This window comes from Amblyomma americanum, chromosome 5, assembly GCF_052857255.1.
Source record: "Amblyomma americanum isolate KBUSLIRL-KWMA chromosome 5, ASM5285725v1, whole genome shotgun sequence".
Classification (NCBI taxonomy): Eukaryota; Metazoa; Arthropoda; class Arachnida; order Ixodida; family Ixodidae; genus Amblyomma; species Amblyomma americanum.
Genome location: NC_135501.1, coordinates 202,240,963 through 202,255,760, shown reverse-complemented (window position 1 = coordinate 202,255,760; position 14,798 = coordinate 202,240,963). Strand labels below are relative to the sequence as shown.

Here is a 14,798-nt window from a genome sequence, read left to right as displayed (position 1 = left end):
TATTTCGGGCTCAACGGGAGCTGAAAAAAATGGTCTGAATATTCAGTCCGAAAATTATGTTAAAATGGAGAAACTGCTGTGCTGAGAGAACCAAGCTTGAAAATTGCGAATTTCATCATTTCCCATGTTACGCTTGCAATATTATCTTGTGTTTGAGTCTGAACAATGGTTTTGTTATGTCTGCAAGCACCCCTTCCATCACCAACCTCACGTTTAGCGCCTGATAGCTTTAGCTGCTTATTTACCATAAAACCGAATTCATCACAGCTCACCTTACGTCACCGCTACTGAAATGACTACCCCCCCCCCCCCTCGCTTCCCTGACAACACCCCCTACGTTCTAGGGTAGTGTAAAGCACCTCGATAGGAACAAAAAGAGCAGTGCCTTTCACAGTGGCGATGGCTAAGTCTTAGCTGTTTACAGCAGCGGGGTTTGCTCACATCTGTGTTAGATAGAAATGTCGAACTTTCGGACCCTGCAGGTTCTTGCTGGTGCCTATTTTAGTTTGAAAAAAATTTAGCAGTGGTTTAGCTCTGGTTAAATCTGGAGTGACGCGATAGCTACAGCTGGCTGAGTGGAACTTGGTCACGTGACCAACCACGTGACGAACCACATGGTCAGCCACGGCGCCGCGTCGCCGGCAGCTGCTCCGCACCACGTGACCAACCGCATGACAGCGTGGCGGCGCGCTCGAAATGCTACCATAATGTAGCTATCGCTACAAAATTGACCTTTGGGATTCTGCAGGGTTTGAAATATTGGCTGTAAATTGTAACTTATATCTCGGTGCATAAGCCGACATTTTTTTTTGAAGACGGCCATCTGAAAATTCGGAATCGACCTATTTGCAAAGTATAAGGTAGTTTTGGCTTCACTGCGAGAAGTACGATGCTTGGAGTTGTCGACTTATATTCGAAGTCAACTTTTTTTTTTTTACTCGGCGAGGGCTGTTTGTGAGTTGGGGTGGTGTTGACTTAATTTTGGCGACAATACTATACGGTAGATATTCCTATGAGATGCGGGATGGTTGTTTAGTAAAGTAAAAAATATTGCACAAGTCCCAATTATCGGAGTCCGAAAATGGTCAGCTGCTGTACTGACATTATCTGCTTTCATATAGAAAGCAGTTGCATCAATACCTGTATATTTCATTTCTTTTTTTACCTTTTCTAGCTAGTAGAATCTGTCTTCATTGAAAATAGCTTCTTTGTGATGAGAACATGGCAAATGTGTTGGTATAGGCCAACTTCAATTTGCCATCAGTCTCCCTTTAATGTTTTTTGAGTGCAAGGGCGGCAATGTCAACTCCCCAATACAAATCAAAAGTCTCGGTCACGTGAACTGTGGGAACCAGCTAGACGTTAAGCAGGATCAGGTATGATCAGGGATGAAACCACCCTGCATAGTAAGACATAGCTGATGCGTTTTTCAAACATTGGGGGATTAAAGTGTATTATCTTATCCAAACCGCTAATATTTTGAAAAAATGTGATGAGAATGACTGTAAGGGCATATATTGACATTTTTACTTGCTATAAAGTCTTTTCATTGTTTATTGATGTAAGATCTGAAGAAAATTCCTGATGCTTCTAGATTTCTTTGCACATTTGCATTGTCCTTTGCGCGAAAGAAACTTGGCAAAATATCCAGTCACCCGGCAACGGCAAGGGTGATAGTAGCCATAATCTCTTCATTGTCGCCATTGTCATGTTTGGGTGCTTCGCTCCATTGCATTTATACACTGCGGAGAAGGCACTCTCGCAGTCAGTTGCTGCTGCGTTCTTGCTTGCTCTTCCTTTCACGTACCTCCTCCTAACTAGGCTTGGCCTCTTCGTATGTTTGCACACAGTCATCTACCCGCCGCGGTGGCTCAGTGGTTAGGGCGCTCGGCTACTGATCCGGAGTTTCCAAGTTCGAACCCGACCGCGGCGGCTGCGTTTGAATGGAAGCAAAACGCTAAGGCGCTCGTGTGCTGTACGATGTCAGTGCACGTTAAAGATCCCTAGGTGGTCGAAATTATTCCCGGCTTTCTTCCTTTCTTCTTTCACTCCCTCCTTTATCCCTTCCCTTATCCCTTCCCTTACGGGAAGGGATAAAGGAGCCACACATTCAGGTGTGGGCTGATATGTGAGACAAATACTGCGCCATTTTCTTCCCTCCCCCCCCCCCCCCCAAAAAAAAAATAAGCAACCAAAACCAATTTTCACACAGTCATCATTTTCGGATGCTTCAAACCATTGCAGTGATGCACTGCGGAGAAGCCGTCCTGAATGCTGACTACTTCTAGGTTGATGTTTGAATGCCGCCAGTCTCTGCCAACTCGTATGTTAGCGCACATGCAGTTGGTTACCATTTGTACCATACAATCGAAATTTGGCAAAATTATGAAGATGCTTGGGAGGAAACTTTTAACAGGGGTGATATTACCCAAAAGAAAAGTGGTGTAATTCTGTGAGACATTTTTTGTGCTCCCAGCTTTGAGTGTGTGAACCGGGAATCATGTGAACTGGGAACAAATCAATTTATGGCAGCAATGTCAGTCCTGCATTGAGTTTGACTGTAATCAACTCGATCAGAATTGAAAGTGCCATGTGACTGCTGCATAAGATCATTTGCATCTAGAAAGCTTTCTCTGTGAAGGCCGCTTGCTTGTCTGTTGTCCTTATATCATGAAAGTGCAACTTTGTGTTTCAGACAACGAGGCTCTGCTTCCTGACATGGCATCCATCAAGAACAGCCTCGTCACACCATTGGCCGAGATCACGGCACTCATCAGGGACACCAAGTTGCCCGACCCGCAGGTGCTGCAGATCTTCAAGAACAAAAACGGTAGTGCAGTGCTGGACTGGTTTCGCCAGAGGGCACCCAACGTAAGGCCACAAGGAAGCAGCAGCGCTGGCAGCTCCCCTGGTGGCATTCGTCGAGGAACTCTGGCCAGTGGCGGTGATCGTGCCACGGAAACAGCCTCAGGCAACCAAGGGCCATTGCCAGCCGAAACAAGGGTCACATTGTTGAGCGAGGACCTGTCGTCAATGCAGCGATCAAGGAGCTTCCAGTCGATGCAGTTTCTTGACGAATCTGAGGCTGAAGAGAACATTGTGTTCAATGTCAGGAAACCCAAGACCAGGAAGCACGGTGGGTGAGCACAGCACCTGGAGACTTTGACACTTGTCCAAAACACTGTCTTGAGTGGATTCTGAATGTCGTGGTTGTTGCAACTGGAGGTTCTTTTCTTGAGAAATGTTAGCCTTTGAAGATGCTGTTTACCGCACATTTTACATGCTTGGCATGCTAGGCTCCTCTGCAGTGTTCGAAGCGTACTCGTTTTGCAAGAAAGACTTTTTTTATCAGCTGTGGCAGCATAGGTTTTGTAGTGCGCTCTCTCTCCCTTGAATCTCATCTTGGCAACTAAAAATTAAATGCAGTTCGTAGAAACTCCTTGTACTTCGCATGTCTTGGCTGAGTGGATGTCTGAACATCTGTGAAGCATTAACAGCATAAGCTCACTTTGCTTGACATGTACTACATTGGACATCGGCACCTTTTTCAGAGACATAGCTAATACTGCATGGATGTATTCTATAGTAGGATACAACTTTAAGAAAGAGCAGTTGGTAACAATGAGACGTGGTATGTGGCATCCTGTGTTACTCAGCTACCCAGTCACAACAGTAAATGAAATCAGCTTTTTAATGTTTGACTATACACGTTAAAAAATGCCAGATGCATCTAAGTTGTCAAACTTTTCATTTTTTTGTTGTGACTAGCTTCTAATTTAAGTAACGAGAAGTTTTAACTACGGACTACTTTTTAGAGTGCAGCTCTTGGGCACCTGTTCCTGGGTTGAGTGGCGTGCCTCGCCGTTAGCATAACTAAGCGCGGAGCACAGTGGAGGAGGAAGGTATTGAGGAAGGTATGCAGCAGCTGCACTTAAAAATAACATTTTTGCCTTGGAGGAATTCTGGTCGGAGGTCTTGAAGGGGGGCAGAGCTTCACTGCAGACTTAAGTTGTATTCGTATTCGGCTATGGCTTCAGTCCATAATTTGCTCACTCGAGAGTCTGTGCCAAATGAAGCATATAATCGGACAGTAATTTCCGTACGTATTTTGCTCAAGTCACTGTGACGACCGGAAGTGTCTGTTGGGCATCACGAGCAGACAGGCCGGAAACTCGGAGGGTGGGGAGCAAGAGTCAGTTCTGCTTGCTAATTGGCTCGTGGCCACTGCATGAAAATATCTGACCATGGTGTATAGGGAGCACACAGTCAGTATGCTGTGCAAGCTCAGCTAGTTTGGGTTCAGCGGCCATTTGCTGTTTTCTTTTTCACTCAGTGGAGCCCATCCTCTAGCTTGGATTTTTGCTAAGTTTACTTGTTGGGAGAACTATGAGTGGCATCCCTTTGTGTGGCACTTAAGTTTGAAGGACAGTTCTCACTTTCCTAAAGCACAGATCGAAGTTAATTCTGTCCTCTAATTAAAAGTTTCCTTTTCTCTGTTTTTTTTTTGAAAAAATTAAGGGAATTAGTAACATAAGTGTGTTTCCCACACAGGCACAGGGATTTTGCACTAGTTGGATCATAGAAACAATGAGTTAGGTGTTTTTCTGGTTTTTTTCTGCAGGGTCATTCTCAGCAGGCGTGTCGCCGAGTGCAGGATCACTGGTTGTGCCTGCATCGGCGGATAGACGTCCGTCTCCTGTTCCTACGTACGACGAGGTCTTTGCCTCCCCAAACGGTGCTTCCCCTGTAGGCCAAGCTGTGTTAAACACGGAGGCCAAGAAGTCTGAATGCCCACCACCTTACAACGCCTCCGAAGACGAATTGGTGTCTCACATTCTCAGTCGTTACGGGCAACTGAAGCAGCGCCAGCTTTGTGACGAGGAAGGGTCTAACACAAGCCAGTTGCAAGACATTCCTACGGGAAATGGTAGTCCACAGGCTACCAACGCCGACAGTCTCTCTCAATCGCCACCAAGTGTGGTTGTTGAGGCTGCTGCCGAAGCCAGCCTTCAAGCTGACCTTCAGGCTTGCCTCGAGGCCACTGCAGGAGTCGGTGTCAGCAGCAATCCAGAGCCAGAAGACAATCCAGATTCAGAGCCAGACCTTTCTATGGAGGACATTTACAGCAAAAAAAAGGACGGAAGTGACTCGTACGAATCTGAGGAGTCGACTGTGCCGGACGTTGTGTTTCATGGCATCGCGGAGCCACGCTTTCCCCGCTATGACTTCCACTGGGCACAGGTTAGATTTGTGGTGTGGTTGCAAGTGTCATGCTGACATGCTCTAGCAGCTGAAGTGCACACAAAAAAAAAGCACAGTTGAAACTACTATATCAGTGGCCAAAGACCTGCATTTTCACTAATAACAGCACTGAACAATCTGGGGGCACAAGAGTCTTGTTCTTTAGTTGTAGCCTGTAGACAGTTTAATCCTAGATCAACTTAGTTTCACATTATAAAGAAACCAAATATTATTAATTATGCTTGGGTGGCACTGACACTCAGTTTTACATATTACAGTAGCTATTTTCTCGTCCATGAAGTTCTGATGCTGCTCTTGGTGTCACTCAGCATGCTCGATGCAAAACTTTCTATGTCTGGTGAATCCTTCGTCATTGTGCTGCGTCTTTTCTTTTTTCTTTTTGATGATGCATTCGTGGTTGCTTTCTAACCTGCCTTAATATTATTATCGTTGTAAAACATAGATCTGTCTGGAGAATCTAAGCACTGGTACATGTTACCTATCGGAGGCTGCAAAAAACAGTAAGCTGTTAAATGGAACCCGGAAATTACTGAAAAAATAGTTTTGGGACCTCTTTCAGTTCACGTGTATAACATAATTTTTGCTCTGTTTTTTATTTTTCGGAACTTGTTTTTTCTAGATGTGTGCAAATGTCAAATTTTTGGTTGAATAGAATCGAATCTAATATTTTCGATTTGTTTCGAATAGGCCGTTGTTTCAGTTGTATGCTTTTTCTCTGTTTCTGTTGTATGCAATCTGTGTGCCAAAGAGGCGCACACACTTCAACACCCACCGTTCTTAACACTCCTTGGTGCACGTGTCACATGACCTTCACTCTTCTGTCTGTTCTGGAGCACGGAACAGTAGAAAGCAATGCAACGCAGGCGGGAAAAAGGTCACTGGACGGACGTGCGCTTTGGAGTGACATGAACTGGTGGTCATTGCAGCACACGTGCTGAAGAGGTGCAGTGTTTGAAATATGCGAGCGAAGGTCAAAATTTTTTGAGGCACAGCGCTGAACGTAATCACATTTTTGAAATTTTTAAAGCTGATATGGCTCTTACTGACAGCCAGCTGCGAACCTCTAATAGGAACTGGGTGCTTAACCGCACTAGTTAAAAAGTTAACTATTAGAGGTTTGTTAACCAGCATACTAGAGTCGCCTGTTTTCTTATGCCTACAAACAGTAGAGTTGCAATGCCGCAGAAACCGTGTTAATGTCTTAAAAAATCCTTTAAAAATTTTTGATCACCTTCATGGAAACAGCCTGTATAATCTTTGGGCTTTTATATTCTTGATGGTAGCAGGTTGAAGGCCATGGACCCATTGTGTTACTGGCCATTATATCATTCAGCCACAATATGGGTTGAAGAAAACGTAGTAAAGGGTTGGTGACAATGTCTCATAAGTTATGTATCCTTTGGGCTTTCCTGTTCTGGCGACAGGTGAAAGGACCCGGGCCCATAGTGTCACTGGCTGCCTGCGATGGCTACCTCTGCTGTGTGGACAGCCGGGACAATGTGTTCTATTCGCGCCTCATGGGCCGTGAGTTCACGTGGCGAAGCGGGACACGTCCCATGAACCGTGTGGCCCTGTCCCCATCGGGCAGCGTACTCTGGGCCGTGTACAAGGAGAAGCTGTACGCAGCCCGCTCACCCCTACGTAGCGAACCCCTTGCCTTGGGCTGGGACGAGGTCGCCATGGGTGTGGTCAGCGTCAGCGTTACCGAGACCTCAGCCTGGTGAGCCACAGAGCATTATAACTGGCACAGAATTTTCTTATGGCAGTGCAGTATAGCAGATATGGTTAGGTTTTGATGAAAGATAGCTATGTGTAATTCTGACTGTAGATGAGAGCGCCAAATTTTATAGCAAACGTAGTGCTTCTGCCCCCCCCCCCCCCCTCCCACCCCCTCCACCCCCTCTCCACTGGGATTCGGATGTCTGTTGAAGTGAAGCCTCCAGTCCAAGCGAAGGAGTCTCCGCCCTCCAGAAGCACCACCCACCAGCCACCTTCCTAGCCCCCCCACTAGCTAGAAGGCTGCCCACCCTCGAACCACGTTCACCCGCCTTCGCCTTCCTTAAACTTTCTGTCGCATGTGTGAAGCCACAGCTTAGAGCAAAAGCAGTCATTATAGTAAACACATTATGCGAGCCTTAAAGGATATTTCCAACTACTTTCACAGAACTGTCATATCAGGTGTTTGATTGTCTTGTAATTTTTTTCCGTTGTGTGCTCTTTTCATTGGAATGGTGCATAAGACAGCATTACGGTACATGGATCACCACATGGACATAATATTAAAGCAGCGCTAAATAACAAGGACGAAGAAAGAAGGGAACACACACCCATTCATCCTTCTTGCTTAGCGCTGCTTTAATATTATGGAGCATTTCCAACTCGCCCAATCTGCCGTTCTTTTACACCACATGGAGTTAATTTGCACCTGGTGAATAGTCTGTAACTGAATTTCTTCTCTCGTGTTGATTTAGTTCTGGTTTTAACAGCTGTATGGTGGCTATGAGGACTTGAGGTCGCATGAGACACTGAGACTGTGATGTAATATAGCCACCAATTCATTTGTTCTCATTCGAGTTCTTGGTGGCAAGCTAGTGTTAGAGTTTGTAGGAATTAACGCAACGAAGTAGCTGTGTTTGATTATATCTCAGTTTTTTGTATTCCTCACGTGACCTCAAGTCCTCTGATATGTCAGCCAACATTTGGCTCTTGAAGCCAAACGAGAAATTCGAATATGGTTCGTTTACCAGCTGCAAATGAATTCAACATGGCTGTCCATGCATACTAATGTCAAGTGCATCATTTAAAATGTAGCAACACAACCATTATTCAGTGTCCCTACCCCTCTAAAAGGAAAAAAGGATGGGACAAACCTAAGCCTTCTTCATGCTGTACTGGGAAAGCAGTGACAGTTGGCAGTGACATTAGACGACATTGGAGACGACATTAGTTGTAAGCGGCTCTCAGATGTGAACACTGAACTGAAAAGAAACGCTTGCTTTCAATTTAGGTACGTGACGGGCACGGGGGATGTGTTCATGTGCCCTAGCGTGTTGGCTCACGGCAAGCCACTGACCTTCTACGGGGTGAGCTGCCTGTTCAAAGTGCAGCAAGTCACATGCTACGACGACGTTGTATGGGTGCTCACCTCTCAGGACACGCTGCTTGCTCGCATCGGAATCTCACCGAAGGTGCCCCAGGGCACCAGTTGGACAGATGTGCCGTAAGTGTTTTCCTCACCTCCTTTGATTTGTGCGGGCATGCTGACTTATTTTTTTCCACTTTGATTCGTTTATGCAAATTTTAAGAAAGCCAATTAGTTTGGTAACGTGCGGTAGCTAGTATAATAGGACATGATAAGCGATTAAAGGAGAGTAGACTAAATTTTTGCTTGCATGTTCTCTTCTTTCAAATGATGCACTAAGCATTAGGATGAATGGATCATCCTTTGTTTTTCCCCAATGATTGCTAAACAATTTATAATTGCATTTCTTCTTTATGCTGTGTCGGTTTTGTGTTCACCAATTGAATGATAGCGGTGACATATAAAAAGGTGTGAAGGCTGCATGAGACATGAAAAAAAAAAATGTGATATAACAGCTGACGCAGTTTTAATTCACTACGGTGCTTAAGCCAGCTTGCTTCAAGAGCTAGAATGACAGCAAACAACGTATCAGTGGTTGCGTCGCAGTTTTTTTTGTCCCTCACTATCAATTTTTAAACATAGCAGGCATCATTCGGTTGATGAAATCGAAACTGAAATGGCATGAAAGAAGAAATCCAATTCTAAATTATTTGGCAGTCGTAGGCGAATGCTACGTGGTGATAAATGCATCTTAATGTCTTATGCATTATTACAGTGAAGAAATTATGCAGCTAAAATGAGGTGTCTACAGTTTTTGAGGTGCACAGCTACACAGCACAGCACAGCTTCTGCTTTCCCTATTCGACCATGTTCTGTATGACACTTTGCTGTACACAAGATCGCACCACATTCTCTACTGTAGGGTGTGACACTGGTGAGCTTTGTCAACGACAAATTAGGCTTAATGTAAATATTTTGAAAAGTAGAAGGCACACAGCTGCTGCCCTATCTCAGTTGGCAGAGCACTAATGTGACTTGCAGAGGTCGTGGGTTTGGATCCCACTGGTGGCATATAGTTGTCACTTTATTCTTTCTGCAAATGATCTCCTTCACAAAACAATAATGCAATTAATTTGCTCGTACAATTGGCCCCATCGTAAAATAGTAACATATCTCAGTTCCTTCGTGGTTTCAGTGACTGTTGGCTTCTCCCGTCAGTAGGAACGTACCTTTTATTTCTTTAGCGTACAGCTCAAAACAGGGAAGGCGCCACATACCTTTGGAGAGACATTGGTGGCCATAACTTTCTGTGTCCGTAATAGCTTATGTGAATCAACAAACACTATTCGGTTAGCAAGCTCTCATTGATACCTTTTGGATGGTATATAGTAGCCTACTGTTAAGATGAACTCAGTTATAATGAATTGTTGGATAAGATGAGTAATATGAAAGCATTGCGTTGGTTTCGCATGGACACCATATAAAAAAATTCACTTAAGACGGACCGTCTCGCGTGTCCTTCGGTTAAGATGAACTTTCGCAGTGACCATCATCAGTGGTGGCTCCTCACAGTGGTACTTGAAAATGTCAGCAAGGCAATCTCGAGGCAGGTTAAAGAAAAAAGAAATGAGAATGCTTTCTTGCAAGAAAATGTTTATGTCAGGAGAGCTTCTCGGCATCTTTTGCTCACCCTCGCAAGGTATCTTCACTGCATTTATGACGTGGGAAAGTGTTATTGCGAGTGCAGGCAACGAAGATAGCACTCCTTCGCTCTCATCTGCATGCGAAGCAGTGATCTGACATGGCCAGACCTCGGCATCATGCGTGCACTGCCTCTGGTAGATGCAAAATTGCCTAGGTGCAGTGCTTGCCTGCTAGTCGACTTGGCATGGAATCTTCATTTTAAACTTACGGCCACATATGAGTGCCAACTTTGCGTCGCCTGTTGCGGACGGGAAGACGTGAGGTTCACTTGCTTGTATACTTTATAACAGGTGTGCTGCAAAAGTATTGGGGTAAGATAGAATTGTGGTCATATGCTCTCAGAGCTTGTATCATGCGACTATCCAGCTGGGCACCTTTGGTGTGCTTCAAGCTATTGGGAAAGCAAAAAAAAATTGACAGGAGAGAGCTTATGGTTGTTTTCACGGAAGTGTGCTTGTGGTCTCTTTTGTAGCCTGCCCTCTAAAGGAAGCCCAGCGTGCATTTCTCTGGGCTACAACAGCACTGGCTGGCTCATTGACAGCGAAGGAAATGTCTTCTTCAAGACGAACCTCAAGAACAGTGTCCCCTGTGGCTACAACAAGGAGTGGTGGCAGGTAGAGATTTTTTTATATTATTTAGTCTCCTCGATCTCACCTGTAGTCCGCTTGTTTCTGCAATTTTGCATTCTCGCAGAGCAAAGAGCCTGTTTTACGGAGGAATTTATTTGATAATGGGCTTCAGTAGCATGCGTAGAGAGGCATACTTTTGAAGTCTCAAGGAAGCAGCTTATCCAGTTAGTGACGTTTTTGGTTCCTTTTGCGCCGTGATGTGTTTGTTCTTTTGTGGGGATAATTTTTACTCTTATTTGCAATTAAAAATGTGACGTAAATAACATAAAAGCTTTTTTCAAGCAAGGAGTGCAAAAATTATTTTAGAAATTTTCAGTGCTACACTGCTGTAATGCGAGGAAACCAGCAACGCAGATATCGCCTGTACCAAAATCTTGAGATGTTGCGTTTATAGCGAACTGGGAACAGAATTTGACCTATTATCAGCAATGGCTTCTCCTGCCCGCTGTGCCTTTGGCACGAAGTGAGCTAGGCCTAGCGACACTTGGCGAGCGATGTGGTGTACCGAACTATTTCACAATCCACTTCGAGTTCAGTATATGTGGAATCGACTTTCACGAAATTATTTAATTTGGCGAGGTATTACGCTGTTGACATTTAATGAAAAGATAACTTGGCATGAGAGCTTCTGGACAAGGCAAGGGGGAACCGTGCTAAAGGCAGTGTGCTATGCTACAAAACTAGCTTGCGTAATTTCTATTATTCCATACTGTGAACTAAGGAAGCTTTTTTTTTTTTTTAGTAAGGCCATTTTTCTTATTTTTATTAGTACATGAAACCATCTGGGACCCTGTTCACGTCAGAAATTAAAGTTCAGTGGATCGCTGTGGGGTGCGGGAGAGTCCCTTCATGAGTGACCCAGGGGATGTCATAGCAACTAGCCTCCCATATTGAACAATACCGGTCGTGGTCATTACCATTGTGTTCACCTCTTCGGTTGTATTAAGGGCAGTGTGAAATATTTTTTGCTTGGTCTTCCTCTTATTGTCTTCCATCTTCCTTCTGTAATGTGCCCAGGTGGATTTGAACGAGTTTGTCTACCAAATGGCTCCGCCCCTGGCCAAGATGCAGAAGAACCTCAGTTCTGTGTTTTGCGCCGAGAAGATCTCGCACAAGGTTCTCGGCAGGGGCAAGTGGCACCTGGTGGCGGGGAAGCACGGTGTCTGGTTCTGCGAAAGCATGTCCTCCCACCTCTACTCCTGCCGGAGGGACATTACAGGTGCATCTTTCTTTGTGCATGCCGCCCACTAATTTTTTTCACTAGTGCGTTATTGTAGTCGATTCATTAATGCTTTTTCTAGTGTTGAATTTGTCAGTGGGCCCTACCAGTAACGGCTACAGCCGTGGCTTAGCCGTTTCAGCAGCCGCTTCGTATGCAGGAGGTGCGGGGTTCAATACCTGCTGCCGCAGGGTACACACTGGTTGTCCGACCGGTGCAAGCTTCCCCCGGCCTGGTGCAGGGCTTCTCTGGAGTGAAATACTTGGGAAAATAGGCCTCTGACCCGCCTGGTGCAGACCAAAAGCATGTTAGCCATGGCGCTGTTTGGCCAAAGCTGCCCTTGCACAATTAAAATTTAGATCATCGTCATCGTTACTACCACGGCAACCCTGTTTAGGAGATCTGAAGCAATTGCGATAATCAGTTATAAAAGCAGAATGTGTCAGTAAGCAGTGCCAGTAAGCACCGTGTATGTCGCAAAGAGCCACTGGTTTACTGCTACTGTAAAAAGAACGGGGATTGGACTCCACCAGAAAATGTATGAAAAGAAAAAGAATAGCATAATTAGCCCTTCAACTCTCAGGCCCGAGCTATACTCTTCACGAGGCTTTGTACCAATATTACTAGTGATGAGTCACAGTCATCAAGCCTGGTGCTGTTTTTCTTTCACTGCCACAGGTGAAGTATGCTCGATTATTGGTTTGTCTCTGTTTATAAACTTATGGGCCCGTTAATGGCACGCATCCAGCTTTGCAATGGGGATCTAAAATCGCCAGCATACTTGTATAATGCCGATGGCGCACATTGTAAAGCTGTGCTGTAGCTGTGAAGAATTCTTGAATAGAGGGCTTCCACAGCTGAACATTTGCAGTGTTTGCAGTCGTATTTGTCATGTTTGCTGCTGGATGCACATTTTCACTCTTCTCATGCAGGCTACTTCTGGGAGAAGGCGCACGTTAACCTTCTGCCCTCAGGATCAAAGTGGACGGACATTGCAGCAAGTGGAGTCTTCAAAGATGAGGGTAAGAGGACAGACACCTTTGCATGAGTTGTCCCTGTTTCTGCATCACATGGGTGTAGGTGGGTGTAGCTGCATAGTGCCTCTGTCTTTCCTCTCAGGATTGGAACCATGAAATGCCCCTTTGCTGGGGCTCCTTCCTTTACGAGGTTCTTCCTCTTTTCAACATTGCTAGCCTGCCAGACATTAGAAAAGCAGGCTTTGCTGGCAGAATGTGCAGCTTGGTCACTCAATGGAACTGAGAATTTCTTTTCTTGCAAACAAAATAGTTCAAACAGAGCAGCTTCAGAAGGAGCAAAGGTGCAGCCTCTTTAGGGATCAATCACAATTGTGAATCGGACATGATTGATTATGGTTTGGTGTATGGTTTATGGGGGTTTAACGTCCAAAAGCGACTCCCGCTATGAAGGACGCCATAGTGAAGAGCTCGGAAAATTTCGACCACCTGAGGTTCTTTTACGTGCACTGGCATCGCGCTGTATACGGGCTTCTAGAATTTCGCTTCCATCGAACTTTGACCGCCACAGCCGGAATCAAACCTGCGTCTTTCGGGTCAGCAGCCAAGCGCCATAAGCACTGAGCCACCACAGTGGCTTGGACATGACTGATTAGCTGCTGCGCCATAGATTTCTCAGGCTGTCAGTTATGAGCCACCATGATACGACTTTTGGTATGTTTTTTTTTTTTTACTGCAATTTCAGTATACTGGTGGCATTTGGTGAAAGAGCTGCCGCTGTCTGGGTGAAGCATTGGCAAGTGCAGCCTCCACACTCCAGAAGTGCCACCCCCCCCCTCCTCCCCTCCTAGTTCAGGGGTTCAGGGGCTGCCCATCCACCCAACATCACCCTTAAGAAGCTGTGCCCAACTTTACCCTCCAGTAAAATGCTGTCTCTCGTGTGAAGCCTCAGCTTAGAGTAAAAGCTTTCGTTAAGAGTAAAAGCATTGAAGTATTTATTGAGGGCAAATCTAATTACCATCGTAGCACTCTTTCATCAGGTTTCATGATCGTCCTAGTCAATTTTTTTGTCTTTAAAGTTCTTGCACTTCCTTCTTACCTTGAACGGAAAGGCTGCCTGTAAGATGATGATAGGGATGACATCCCTTGCCAAATGCACAGGTGGAGCTCCTCTGGTGGTGTTCTCAAGCTGTATCTAGGTGCGGTTGTCAATCCCCTCTTCCACGCAGCTTGTCACGGCATCGCTGTCTCTCTTGCTCTGTGTCCCAGGCGTCGTGTGGGGCCTGCAGACGGGTGGGCAGCTGGTGGCGCTGTCATCAAGGCTGCGCAAATGGTTCCCCGTGGGCCTCCCGCGCAGCACCTCACTCGTCTGCATCGCCCCCTCGCCCGAGTCCCTGTGGGTGCTCACCACCACGGGAGAGGTGCTGGTGCGTACGGGGCAGAACCCTCACCACCCCATGGGCGACACTTGGGTACCGCTGGACATCTCACAGCTAGGTAATAACTACAGGTGCACTAGGTAGTCATGCTCCGTGACTTTGGTGCGTGGCTGCCTTGCCATTTGTGCGTATTTTTTTTTTGTTGTTGGATACTTGTCGTCATTGGTGTATCTTGTTTGCTAATTTTAATAGGTGTACTCAATGTGTTTCAGCTTGCACTGATAGTCTTTCCGTTGATTTCCGACGAGGAAGAGTGGTGTTTTTTTTTTTGTTCTTACTCGCCGAGTGTGCCGTTGAGAATAGGCTTAGAAGCAGGGTGGGATATGTGGAACATGAAGTTATGAAAAGAAATGCAGGGAATGAGTTTTCCCACTGCATGGCTTTCTTACCATTTGTAGAACCTCTTGTAATACAGGGACGGAATGTAGGCCTGTTCCGTGGGCATTATTCTCCACTGCCTTACTGCTGTACCAGCTGTGAACTCTTTTT

General features: G+C 45.6%; 1 protein-coding gene across 5 annotated transcripts in view; it reads left to right on the top strand.

Annotated features, from left to right (window-relative positions):
• The window catches only part of LOC144133435 (tectonin beta-propeller repeat-containing protein 2), a 34,817-nt gene that overhangs the window by 11,652 nt on the left and 8,367 nt on the right, over nucleotides 1-14,798 (top strand). For all 5 annotated transcript variants that reach the window (XM_077666529.1, XM_077666528.1, XM_077666533.1 and 2 more), the window contains exons 8-15: nucleotides 2,696-3,136; nucleotides 4,622-5,241; nucleotides 6,687-6,982; nucleotides 8,270-8,482; nucleotides 10,521-10,662; nucleotides 11,695-11,896; nucleotides 12,829-12,918; nucleotides 14,140-14,367. In XM_077666529.1, the coding sequence (XP_077522655.1) occupies nucleotides 2,696-3,136; nucleotides 4,622-5,241; nucleotides 6,687-6,982; nucleotides 8,270-8,482; nucleotides 10,521-10,662; nucleotides 11,695-11,896; nucleotides 12,829-12,918; nucleotides 14,140-14,367 (2,232 nt within the window). The remainder of the gene's footprint in view (nucleotides 1-2,695; nucleotides 3,137-4,621; nucleotides 5,242-6,686; nucleotides 6,983-8,269; nucleotides 8,483-10,520; nucleotides 10,663-11,694; nucleotides 11,897-12,828; nucleotides 12,919-14,139; nucleotides 14,368-14,798) is intronic.